The sequence below is a fragment of the Molossus molossus genome, unplaced genomic scaffold, assembly GCF_014108415.1.
Source record: "Molossus molossus isolate mMolMol1 unplaced genomic scaffold, mMolMol1.p scaffold_m16_p_7, whole genome shotgun sequence".
In the NCBI taxonomy this organism is placed as follows: Eukaryota; Metazoa; Chordata; class Mammalia; order Chiroptera; family Molossidae; genus Molossus; species Molossus molossus.
In genome coordinates this window covers 43,012,026-43,025,831 of record NW_023425401.1, presented here as the reverse complement: position 1 = coordinate 43,025,831, position 13,806 = coordinate 43,012,026, and the positions used below count along the sequence as shown (strand labels likewise).

Genomic DNA, 13,806 nt, shown 5'->3' with positions numbered 1-13,806 from the left:
TTTACCTTTTTTAGTTCCTCTAAACCTTGAAAATGTCCTCAGTGACTTCTCAGGAGGGCATTACACAGGTGAAGAGGTGGCAAAGAGTTCCTACCATTTGGGCTTTAGGCTTCTGGCTGGCTGACATACTTCTAAACATGAAACTCTACACAGTTCGAATAATTTATCCCTGAACATCTCTGTTAAAGTCAACTGGAGTTCTTCATAAAGATATGTTTTATGAATTGGAAAGGGAATATTGTCCCCAAATTAAGACATAACGAGTATTATGGATGATAGTGATATGAGGCTCTACTTCAATGAACTTGCTATACACAACCTAGACAGGAACAAATGCAAATATTTCTAAAATTATAGCAGTAATTTGATGTGTTTAGTGGTTAATTTCCTTGTTTTAGGGTACACACATAACCTGGGAGAGTGGGTTGGGAATAATTAAAAATAAAAATATTAAATCATACACTTTTTTGCGTGTTGTTTTTTCTATCTCTTTTCCAATTTGTACAGGGATGGCTTGATGGTGGACCACTTCATCCTAGTAAAGGAATGGAACCATGTCAAATTATGCAAGATAAGCAAATTAAATAGGGGAGGAAAGAACTACAATATGTAGAACTTTCACTATCTGTTCTGTACTATGTAGGATGCTTTAATTATTCTATTTAATACTCCCCATGAGCCTGTAGTATAGTTCTGGTTGTTACCATTTTAAAGGGGAGATAACTGAGTCTAACAAATACAGCTGGTGCTCTACCCAGATTCCTTTTATGGAGGTACACTCATCCATCAGAGTTTTCAGGAATTGGCTGCTAACAGTTCATGCTTGTTCTCTTCTCCATCGCTGAACAGAACTGACTTGTTGGAGAATAGAGGATGGAGAGAAGGGGAGAACAGGCTGTGAAATGGCTAACTGAGGTGGTGATATAACATCCCCACCCTGCCACCACCTCTGGGTGGAATAACCTCTGCGGTGCAATTCATGGTCAAAGGTTTCCCATGGGATCAGGTTGATACTAAGATTCTTCGGAAATCATATTTTTGGCTCAGTTCCTTCCCTACCTCTATTCTGCTTCCCTCACTGCCTTATCAGATTCTTCTTAGAGTCCTTCATCCAGGAACACTTGTCGAAGCTCTGATACTAGGGAACCCTGCCTAAGACTCATGCTCAGAGAAGTTAATAATTTTCCCAAACTCACACAGCTAGTAAGTGTCCAGGCCAAGATCAGAAGCCAATTTTGTCTAACACCACTTTCCAGTATGTTCTGTGGGTTCATAGAAGGTTCAGTTTTAGCACAAGAAATGGCATGGATGATGGAAGAGCCCTTTTGGCCTGAGGATCACAGTGGACTTTGGGGCCTGGGTTAACACGTGCATGGAGGGTGACCACATCGCTGAAGTGTGTGTACATCTCCCTGGGATCCTGCTCAGTTCTGGGGCAGATCCAATCTTTTCGAGGCTGAAACCTATACAATTTTTTGTGGGTGGGGCTCTTTCAGGAAAAGAGTAGAAAATTACAAATGCTGAATTAGGTATAGGGCTTTGGAAGAGGTTCATGCAAATGGGGGGCCTGAAGCTTTAGTTTTACTGGGTTCCTCATAAATCCATCTCTGCTCAGTTTATAAGTTCCAGGTAGCAGTGGGTACATCTTGGCCAACTGCTCTAAGACTCATAAGCAAAAAGATGTCAAAGCGTATCACACTCGCCCTCTAAGCCCAAGAATGTCAGATGTTATTTTAAAAATAACTCTAATTTATTTAAACTGTTTTGAGAATTATTACACATTTTTAAAAATAAAATGAATTTAAATTATCTCCTAAAACATAAATACAGGCCCCTCATCATGTACATGGTGAGAGGGAAGTAGAGTGGAATCAAACAGACAAGGGTAAGGTGATAAAAATATACATAAGAATGTATAAACAATGGACATGGACAACAAAGGTGGGAACAGGGTGGGAAGGGAGGGAGAAGGGGGAATCAGTGGGGAAAAAAGGAGAAACATCTGTAACAAAAATAAATTAATTAATTAAAAAAATAAAATATAATTACTAGCTCTGAAAAAATATATATATACATAAGAGGTTAGGAAATTTGGTTCCTGCTCAAGGAAGAGATTACATTCGTGGCACTCATTTCTAATGTAAAAAAATACTTGGCAAAGTCTAGAGAGGCCTGTCTCCAGGTGGGGCTCCAAATTACAATGATACTACCGAATACTCTAAAGACTTTTGTGAATTCCCAGAGTCCAATTTTAGTTTGATTGGCTCACTCATGATGCTGAACATTTGATTATGGGATGACACTCCTCTTTGTCAATCCTATGCGGTCAAACTTGATACCCATGCATTTTTATGTTCATGCAGGCACAATATTTATGAATATTTATGAACTGTAAGTAGCACACCTTTAGGTTGACCTGATATTCCAACAATTCTTCTAGTTCCTTCTGCTCCTTTACTAATTGCTTCTGCTTAGATGTTAAATCTTCCCGTAAATTTTTAATTTCTAACTTCTTCTGCATTATTTCTTTACGTATTTCTTCAGTGCTTTCTCTCAATAGTCTCATCTTCTTCTCCATTTCCTTTAAAAGTTGTAAAAATTATTAGGTCATTCAGAGTCAAAACAAAACATTTGTCTACCTAAATATCAAATTAAAAAATAATTTTACTCACCATTTTGATTATATTTGTTTTGAGTTTCATGACTGATTTCTCATCAAATTAAATACAATTTATGATTTCTGACACTTTCAATAAAGGCATGACAATTGTACTGCATGTATTAAACATTTTGCATTAGATTCATACTCTTTTTCTTAACTAGTGCTCTTTTCTATCCTCCTATATTTTAAATGTTTCCTTTTTCTAAGTTAATTTTTATCTTATACCAAAAAATATTAGTGAAAACTTCCAGGCTATTTCTGAGTAGCTTTGTGATTTGACAAAATTAGATTCACATAACCTTCGACTCTCTGGCTTTTGATTAACCTGAGTGCCACATGAAATTAGGGAGTTTGTATTTGGAATTCCGAATACTTTGCACTTGTAATCTCTCACTTTCTTACTGATATTACTTCTCCCATTTCATGCACATTCTCCTCAAATGTCCTCCACCCCAGACTTATAACACATCTTTGTTTCCCATGACTGATTATTTGGGGAGTGTTTGACTTATGGAAGAGAAGCTTTCTTATACTCCGAAAGTCTAAATATTACTAAACTGAGTGGATGGATCCATTTAGTTTGCTCTGGGTTTTCTGCTTATCTCCCTCTTCCAGTGCTGTGGGTAGAGGGTAAAATTGGTGATCCTATGATCTGAAATGAAAATTCAAAATGCTTTTTCCCATCTGGTGGTTAGGTATATATTGTACATACTATATTTATACACATATATAAGATACACACACACACAGTATTCATATTACATATATAAAATAATATTTTGCTCTATGCTAAACAGGATTTTGTATCTTGGAACTACAATACCTACAACATGCTTTTGAAATACAATCATTCGAAAGGTGAAAGCAATATGAAGTGTGATGATCTCTCTCTTTACTATGCGTGATAGATTGCAGAAATTAGACAAAAATTCCTCTTATGCCTGTCTTTGTCATTTTTTCCCATTAAGAGGTGGGGCCTGAAAGGGTTAGTAACATTTTAAAGGTTAAAGTAAAAGCTTGCAAAGGCAGAAACTGAAAAATGAGTTGCTTGCATGACCTTTGCTCAGCCTTCTGTTGAGTAAGGATTATCAGGTTATCCGTAAGACGATGAATCACCCAGCAGATGCAGGATGTGATACCAGACCAGTCAAACTGCAAAATGGACAATGGGCCAGGCAGAGAATGTCAGCAGGAACTGCCAGAAGGTAGAAGTAGAGTATATAACCTACACCTCAACTGTTATTCGAGGCTGACCCCTTTTTAGACTCAGCCTACCTGCTCCCATGCGCATGCAATAAAATTGTTTTGCTCTACATTGGCCTTGTGTTGTGGATGTGATCTCCCACCGGCTCAGACCTTTTATTGGGCCTATTCTTCTACCCTTTGATTTTAGACTTGGCCATATGACTTTCTTTGACTAAAAAACCCCCCAAATAATTTAAGCATAGACTTGAAAATTGCTTGCATGTTGGGGTTTGCCCTCTCTTGAGTCTGTTTCTTTCTTGAGCCTGAAAACCCTTCCACCATCATGTGACTAACTAGTGACACGTGGCCTTAAACCAACTAGCCTGCCCCCTGGCTGACTTACAAATGAAGCCACCTTAGACCACTCAGCCCCAACTCATCCAATTTAGACCAGAAAACTTCAGGATTGTGAAAAATAAGAAATAGTTGTTTTAAGCCACTAAGTTTTTGGGGTGTTTTGTTATGCAGGAATAGGTAAGTGATACATCTCTATAAAAATTTTTCATAATAAGCTGTTCAGGAAAGTATGAGGGTAATAGCAATAGCAAAAATAATGCTTTAAAATGTCAACCACAGAATCCTTTTTGTTTCTTCTGGAAACAAAGCAAATATTGTCCAACTAAATACAGCCTAAATTAGGTGCCAAATGGCTAAAGCCTATAATAGGCACCACCTATGTTAACTCTAGACGTTATACCAATATTTCTTTCAGCACTGTTCATAGTTAAGAATTCTGGATCTTTCAAATGTTTCAGGGTATGGTTGTGTTGACAAATTAATATTTATCGAAAAGAATGTTTGAATCTAGCTGTATTTAACAAAACTCTGGACTATCTATATAAGACTTACTCCTGGCTTAGGGATCTTCTCAAATTCCTTTATTATGAGACTTTTTTCTTCCTGTAAGCTGCAAAAAAAATAAAAAATAAAAAGGTTTGACAAAGTACAAGAGTTAACTATTTCTACAGTAATAACTTTCTCTTCTCTTCTCCCAGTGTACTTCCCATGCTAGTGTTCATTTTTCATGATGGCTTCAGTGACTCCCACAGGCCCATTTAGGTGCTTCATTCCAGTCCTCCTACAACACGGTGTATACACACTCATTGGAGCAGTTACCTCATCACATTATAACGACTTGGGATTATGACCTCTCCACTAGGGTCTGGGCCTTTTCTACTTTACACTATTTACAATGAACTAATGTCTCCCTGGATTACTGCAACAAATTCCACTGGTTCCATCAAATAAGCAGGTTCTACTAGCCAGTAGGTTGGAACATGGAGCTAAAGATGTATGTATACCAGGTTTTATTTTTAGTGAAATTTTATTTGCAATAATGTAAATTAAGGTTAGTATAATAAATATGTGCCACATGGAATTTAATATAGGTTAGTTGTCTTGGCAACAAGCTAAAGCTGATTTTTTCAGAATTTTAAATACTTATGCTTTTGCTGTTAGAGATTGCATATAAATTGATATTTTACTTCCAAGTTATTGATCCCACACCTCAACCAGCCTGCCATAAGGGGGCAGTAGTGTGCTGCCATCTTTTAGTTGTAAAGGCAACCTTAGTGTCCATGAGTTTCAAAATGGTGACAAGAAACTTGCTCACAAGTCAAGACAATCTTTTTTTTAAAAAAAACAAACATAAAATGACTAATTATTTAGGGTAGTTTTAATTAATTATATTTCTATTATTCATTTTTATTATAAAACACTGATTGTTTTTTTCTTTAAAAAATGTGTGCTTTTATATTTATAAAGAAATACAGTTGATTGTTGAACAATATGGGCTTGAACTGCATAGGTCCACATATATGCAGATTTTTTTCAATAAATAATCTAACTATTTTTTCTCCTTTATGATTTTCTTAATAACATTTTCTTTTCCCTAGCTTACTTTATTGTAAGAATATAGTATATAATATATATAATTTACAAAATGTATGTTCATTAACTGTTTATGTTATTTATTCATTTACTTTTTTATTAATTTATTTTTGTTACAAATGTTTCGCCTTTTTTTCCCCATTGAAACCCTCCTCCCCATCTCCCCCCACACTGTCCCCAGCTTTGTTGTCCGTGTCCATCAGTTATGTGTACATGCATATAAGTTCTGTGGTTTATCTCTTCCCTCCCCCCACCCCCTTTTCTGAGGGTTGTAAGTCTGTACCCTACTTCCACGTCTCTGGGTCTACCCTGTTCCATAGACTGTCATGTTCATTATATTCCAAATAAGTAAGATCGTGTGATATTTGTCTTTCTCTGCTTGGCTTATTTCACTTAGGATAATACCCTCCAGGTCCCTCCATGTCATCTTAAAGGATAAGAAATCTTTCTTTCTTACAGCTGTATAGTACTCCATTGTGTATATGTACCACTGCTTTTTTATCCATTCGTCTACTGATGGACATTTGGGCTGTTTCCAGATCTTAGCTACTGTAAATAGTGCTGCTATGAACATGGGGGTACATATATTCTTTCTCACCAGTGTTTTAGGCTTCTTAGGGTATATTCCTAGAAGTGGAATCACTGGGTCAAATACCAATTCAATTTTTTATTTTTTGAGGTAACACCACCTTGTTTTCCCTAGTGCACCAGCCTGCATTACCACCAGCAGTGTACTAGAGTCCTCTTTTCTCCACACCCTCGCCAACACTTGTTTGATGATTTGTTGATGGCAGCCATTCTGACAGGTATGAGGTGATACCTCATTGTTGTTTTAATTTGCATCTCTCTGATGATTAATGATGTTGAGCATTTCCTCATATGTCTCTTGGCCATCTGTATGTTCTTTTCAGAGAGGTGTCTATTTAGGTCCTCTGCCCATTTTTTAACTGGGTTCTTTGTTTTCCTTTTGTTGAGTTGTATGTGCACTCTATATATTTTGGAAATTAACCCCTTATCTGATACATCATTGGCAATGATGCTCTCCCATACAATGGGTTCCCTTTCCATTTTGATGGTTGTTTCTTTTTTTTAACTTTTTTTTTTTTATCCTCACCCGAGGACATCTTTTGATATTTTGTTCAGATAGAGTGGGAGGGAGGTAGGGACGGGTGGGAGAGAGAGAGAGAGAGAGAGAGAGAAACATCGACATGAAAGGGACACATCTAGTAGTTGCCACCTGCACAACCCAACCAGGGCCGGGAACAAACTGCAACTGAGGTACGTGCCCTTAGCGGGAACCAACCCAGGTCTCTGGGGACTGCAGGCCAACGTTCTAACCGCTGAGCCAAACTGGCCAGGGCGATCGTTGTTTCTTTTGCTGTGCAGAAGCTTTTTAGTTAGATATAGTTCCATGTGTTCATTTTTTCCTCTCTTTCTGTTGCCTTAGGTGATGTATCAGTGAAAATTCTGCTACATATGATGTCCAAAATTTTGTTGCCTACATTTTCTTCTAGGATTTTTATGGATTCACGGGTCAAATTTAAGTCTTTTATCTATTTTGAGTTTATTCTTGTGTATGGTGTAAGTTGATGGTCTAGTTTCATTTTTTTGCATGTAGTTGTCCAATTTTTCCAACACCATTTATTAAAAAAGGCTGTCTTTACTCCATTATATCCTCTTGTTACCTTTGTCAAATAGTAATTGAGCATATTATCTTGGGTCCATTTTTGGGTTCTCTATTCTGTTCCACTGGTCTATATGCCTGTTCTTGTGCCAGTACCAGGTTGTTTTGAGTACATTAGCTTTGTAGTATAACTTGATATCCAGTATTGTGATCCCACCTACTTTGTCCTTCTTTTTCAAGATTGTTGTGGCTATTTGGGGTCGTTTTTGGTTGAAGTATTTGTTCTAGTTCTGTGAAATATGTCGTTGGTATTTTGATGGGGATGGCATTGAATCTATAGATTGCTTTGGGTAGTATGGACATTTTAATGATGTTAATTCTTCCAATTATGAACAAGGTATGTGCTTCCACTTTTTTATATCTTCCTCTATTTCTTTTTTCAATGTGCTGTAGTTTTCTGCAAATCAGTGTTTTACTTTTTGGTTAAGTTTATTCTTAGGTATCTTAATTGTTTTGCCACGATGGTAAATGGGATTTTTTTTTTAGTTTCTCTTCTGTGGGTTCGTGATTGGTGTATAAGAATGCCATTGATTTATTGACATTAATTTTGTATCTTTCTTCTTTGCCAAATTCATTTATTAAGTCTAGTAGATTTTTGATGGAGTCTTTGGAGTTTTCTATGTATAATATCATGTCATCTGCGAATAATGACAGTTTCACTTCCTCTTTTCCAATTTGGATCCCTTTTATTTTTACTTCATGTCTGATTGCTGGGGCTAAAACTTCCAGTACTATGTTAAATAAGAGTGGTGAGAGTGGGCATCCTTGTCTTGTTCCTGTTCTTGAGGGAAATGTTTTTAGTTTTTTCCCATTGAGTATAATGTTGGCTGTAGGTCTTTCATATATGGTCTTTATTATCTCAAGATATAATCCCTCTATTCCCACATTGCTGAGCATTTTTATCAGAAATGGGTGGTGAATTTTGTCAAATACTTTTCAGCATCTATTTGATATGATCATGTGGTTTTTATCCTTCATTTTGTTTATGTGGTGTATCACATTTATTGATTTGTGAATATTGTACCAGCCTTGCATCCCTAGGATGAATCTCACTTGGTCATGGTGAATAACTTTTTGGATGTATTGCTGGATCCAGCTTGCTAGTATTTTGTTCAGGATTTTGGCATCTATGTTCATCAGGGATATTGGCCTATAGTTTTTTTTCTTTGTGGTGTTTTTTTTTTTTTTTTTCTTTCTGTTTTTGGAATTAGATTTATGCTGGCTTCATAAAACAAGTTTGGTAGTTTTCCTTTTTCTTGAATTTTTTTGAAATAGTTTGAGGAGAATGGGTGTTAGTGTTTCTTGAATGTTTGGTAAAACTCCCCTGTGAAGCCATCTGAGCCTGGTTTTTTGTTTCCTGGGAGGGTTTTGATTACCTCTTCAATTTCCTTTGTTGTTATTGATCTGTTCAAGTTTTCTATCTCATTTTCAATGTTTCTATGTCTTTACTTATGGTGTTGATGTCCTTACTCATGCTGTTGAGCTTCTTCAAGATCATGGCTCTGAATTCTAGCTATGTTAACTTGCTTAACTGCTTTACATTTATCTCTTCTTCGGTAGAGGTCTCTTGTTCTTCCATTTGGCTTTTGTTTCTTTGTTTCACCATTTTGGCTATCATAGTGGGCTTTGGAGCCTGCCAAATTTTCCCTGTGGGTGTTGGTGTTGTGCTGTTTGTGGTTCCCTCTCCTGGGTTTGGATGAGCGAGGGAGGACCCATGTTAAACACCACGGTCAAGTCTTACTTTCCCGGTTAGAGTTGCTAGCCCAGGAATGGTTCAGTTATCCTCTAGCTTTTAGCTTAGAGGCTATCAGTAGTGGTTACTTGAAGAGCCTTGGGTCCTCAGTTGAATGAAAAACTCCCTCAGGTGTTTAGTGTAAGGGGATTTCCCGAGGGTGGGGCAGATGCTGGTTGTTAATAAGCCTCAATTTGCATTTCAATGGCCCACCTGGGTGGGATTGAATCTCTGAGGGAGGGGCCACCACCTCTCTCCAGAGCCCTGGGAAGGAGTAAGATGGCCACTGTCCTGCATGGCTGCAACTCAGCAAAAGCTCTGAGTGCCCTCCAAATCCCGAGTGTCCTCACGCAGTTCCAGTCCAGTCGCACTCTGTCTGCCAGAGTCCAAGGTGAATGCCTGTGGCTATTTTAGTGCTCTGCCCTGGCTCTCTGCACTGTGGTGCCACTTGGGATTTTAACCATGAGGGCGCTGCTCACAGCTAAGACCACTGCTGTCCACGGGCTCCCAGTTACCCCTCTCACACCTTTGCAATCCTACCAGGATTGATTCAGTGTTTCTGGTTATATGGTCCTTGCAAGCTGCTTTTCTGTTGCTTTTTTTGACGACTTGTCTTTATTTTAGTTGTAGTTCCAGTTGGTCTTGGGAGATGGTCTGTGTAGCTTCCATTCACTCAGCCGCCATTTTGGAATCTTCTTATGTTATTTATTGGTAAACCTTCTGGTCAACAGCTGGCTATTAGTAAAGTGTTTGGGAAGTCAAAAGTATATGAAGATTTTTTACTGCGGGGTGGTCAGCGCCCCGTAGTCCCTGTCATGTTGTTCAAGGGTCAACTGTATATCATTCATAATCCCACCCCATTATACCAGTTGATTATTTTTATCTTCCTTTTAATATCTTTAATATTACTTTCATATCATTCTAATAAATCTAATAGATCTAATAAAGAAAATATTTAGATCTTTCATATTTAAATGTTAAAGATATTTATTTATTTTATTATATTTCAATTAACATATTTATATTATTTTCCTTTTAGTAGCTTTTAATAAAATTACATTAAATCTATATACATGATTGAATCCATTTTAACCCAACATGTATTTAAAATATTTTTTCAATTGCAAAACAGACTTCATAATTAATAATTTAATAGATAGTTTCAAGGTTTTCTGGAGGGTGAATATACAATAATAAAATAATCCTAGGGTTCTTGTCAAGATGGTGGCATAGGTAAATGCGACACTTGCCTCCTCCCACAACCACATTAAAATTACAACTAAACTACCCTTCAGAACTGCCTAAAAGTGAGCTGAATAGAATACAAAGAAGCATGTCCCAAATGAAAGAACAGAACAAAAGTCCAGAAAAGAACTAAATAAAATGGAGATAAACAATCTATAGGATGGAGAGTTCAAAGCACTGCTTATAAGGAAACTCAATTTACTTAGTGAGAATTTCCAGGAACTTTGTGAGAATGTCAAGAAAGTTAGTGAGAACCTCAAGAGCATAATAAAGGACCAGTCAGAAAGGAAGGAGGCCTAACTAAAATAAGGAATAATTTATAGGGAATCAATACTAGAGTACGTGAAGCCAAGAAGCAAATCATCGATTTGGAATAAAAGGAAGCAAAAAACACCCAATCAGAACAAAAGAAAAGAAAAAGAATCCAAAAAAAATGAGGATAATATAAGGAGCCTCTGGGACAACTTCGAGCATACCAACATTCACATCATGGGAGTGCCAGAAGGAGAAGAGAGAGGGCAAGAAATTGAAAACTTATTTAAAAAAATAATGACTGAAAACTTTTTTACCTTGGTGAAGGAAACAAACATACAAGTCCAGGAAGCACAGAGAGTTCCAAACAAGATGAACCCAAAGAGGCCCACACTAAGACACATTATCATCAAAATGCAAAAGGCTAAAGACAAAGACCGAATCTTAAAAGCAGCAAGAGAAAAGCAGTTAGTTACCTAAAAGGGAGTTCCCATAAGTCTGTCAGCGATTTCTCAAAAGAAACTTTGCAGGCCAGAATGAAGTGGTAAGAAGTATTTAAAGTGATGAAAAGCAAGGGTCTGCAACCAAGATTACGCTATCCTGCAAAGCTATCATTTAGAATTAATAGCCATATTAAGAATTTCCTAGACAAGAAAAAGCTAAAGGAGTTCATCACCACCAAACCAGTATTATATGAAATGTTGATGGGTCTTCTTGAAGAAGAAGATAAAAAAAATATGAACAATAAAATGGCAATAAATACATATCTATCAACAATTAAATCTACAAACAAAATGAGTAAGAACAGAAACAGACTCATAGATACAGAGAAAGTTTTGTTGGTTGCCAGATGGGAGGGGGTTGGGTGAAAAAAGTAAAGGAGTTAAAAAGTACAAATTGGTTGTTAGACTGATGAACCTAAAGGGAAGGGGGGAGGTGGGGCGGGAAGAGAGAAACCAAAGTACTTATATGCATATATGCATAACCAAGGGACACAGACAATAGTGTGGGAAAAGCAGGAGGAGGGTGAGAGTGAGTAGGAGGGGCTCAAAGGGAGAAAAAAAGAGGAACATCTGTAATACATACAACAATAAAGATAAGTTTAAAAGCATAATAATCCTATATATTATCTGTCTTTTACTGAATCTATTATATGCCAGGTACATGCATCATTTCTAATCTTCAGAACCTTGCTAAAAGTATTGTTATCTTGATTGTACAAATGAAGAAACTGAGGAGCTAAGCACCTTTCCAGAGTCACACCATTCTGGCTGAACTGACATTCAAACCCACTTCTATTTGATTCCAAAGCGTTTGTCAGTATCAAGCTGCCTCTGGAATACATTATTATTTTAACATTCCATTATTTTTAAGAATATAAATTGCTTTCAATTTTTCACTTTTATAAATAACAATGTAATAAACATGTTTATTCATAATGCCTTTTTTTCTCCTTTTAGATTCTCATTTTTGCATGACATTGTGGGAATTAACACTTTTTTGTGTGTGTGCCTCTTGATATATATTAACACTTAACCTTTTAAACTGACATTAAAATGGAAACCTGGCTGACATTTTCAGCTTTCCTGACTAAGGGCTGCTTCAATGTCAAACCTCCTCAGGATTAATTTCTTTTCTGCAGCAAGAGAGTCCTAACTAAAACCATGAAATCAAAGGTTTTGATTTTGAGGACTTGTGGGTGAACAGACAATGTAGGAACCATGCATGCTTCCACATGCAAGAGGTATTATTAACCACCAGGAGTAGAACCAGCTTAATGGGTGAAAGTTGAAAGAAGGTCGCTTTCTAAACCAATACAAGCAATACCCACCTCAGAGTCAGGCTGTCCAAAGCTGGCATGGCTGCTGTGGGAGGAGTGATCCTGTCACCAGAGGTGTTGAAGCATAGACTGAGTGGTTACTGAGAGACGACTCAGGTGATTTCAGATGTAGGCAGGGCTGAGAACAACTTTTTTAAAAAACGTATCTTTATTGTTGAATATATTACAGATGTTCCTCATTTTTCCCCATTGACCCCCCTCCTCCCCATTCCTGCCCCCCTCCTGTCTTTCCCCACACTGTTGTCTGTGTTCATTGGTTATATATATATATATATATATATATATATATACACATATATATATATGTGTGTGTGTGTGTATATATATATATATATATATATATATATATATTCATTCCTTGGTTCATCTCTTCCCACCCCCAACCCCCCTTCCCTTTGAGATTTGTCAGTCTAACAACCAATTCGTACTTCTTCATCCCTTCACCTTTTTCACCCATTCCCTAAACCTCCCTCCCATCTGGCAACCAACAAAATTTCTCTGTATCTATGAGAATGTTTTTGTTCTGCTTGTTCATTTTGTTTGTAGATTCAGGTGTTGATAGATATGTATTTATTGCCATTTTGTTTGTTCATATTTTTTATCTTTTTCTTCAAGAAGACCCTTCAACATTTCATATAATAATGGTTTGGTGGTTATGAACTTCTTTAGCTTTTCTTTGCCTGGGAATCTCTTTATATGGCCATCGGTTCTAAATGACAGCTTTGCAGGATAGAATAATTTTGGTTGTAGGTTCTTGCTTTTCATCACTCTGAATATTTCTTGCCACTCCCTTCTGGCCTGCAAAGTTTCTTTTGAGAAATCAGATTACAGTCTTATGGGAACTCCCTTGTAGGTAACTAACTGCTTTTCTCTTGCTGCTTTTAAGATTCTCTCTTCGTCTTGAACCTTTTGCATTTTGAAGATGATGTGTCTTGGTGTGGGCCTCTTGGGGTTCATCTTGTTTGGGACTCTCTGTGCTTCCTGGACTTGTATGTCTGTTTCTTTCACCAAGTTAGGAAAGTTTTCTGCCATTATTGTTTCAAATAGGTTTTAGAGTTCTTGTTCTCTCTCTTCTTCTGGCACCCCCAAGATGTGAATGTTGGCATGCTTGAAGTTGTCCCAGAGGCTCCTTATACTATCCTCATTTTTTTTATTTATTTTTTGCTGTTCTGATTGGGTGTTTTTTGCTTCCTTGTATTTCAAATCAAAGGTTTGTTTCTTGGCTTTACCTATTGAATCTGTGTAAATTATTCTTT

General features: G+C 37.0%; 1 protein-coding gene across 1 annotated transcript in view; it reads right to left on the bottom strand.

Moving 5' to 3' along the window:
- Positions 1-13,806, bottom strand: part of CCDC146 (coiled-coil domain containing 146) — a 138,771-nt gene that overhangs the window by 45,227 nt on the left and 79,738 nt on the right. The window contains exons 4-6 of the mRNA XM_036246769.1: positions 4,757-4,814; positions 2,405-2,581; positions 462-535 (exon numbers count right to left, since the gene is read on the bottom strand). Of these exons, the coding sequence (XP_036102662.1) occupies positions 462-535; positions 2,405-2,581; positions 4,757-4,814 (309 nt within the window). The remainder of the gene's footprint in view (positions 1-461; positions 536-2,404; positions 2,582-4,756; positions 4,815-13,806) is intronic.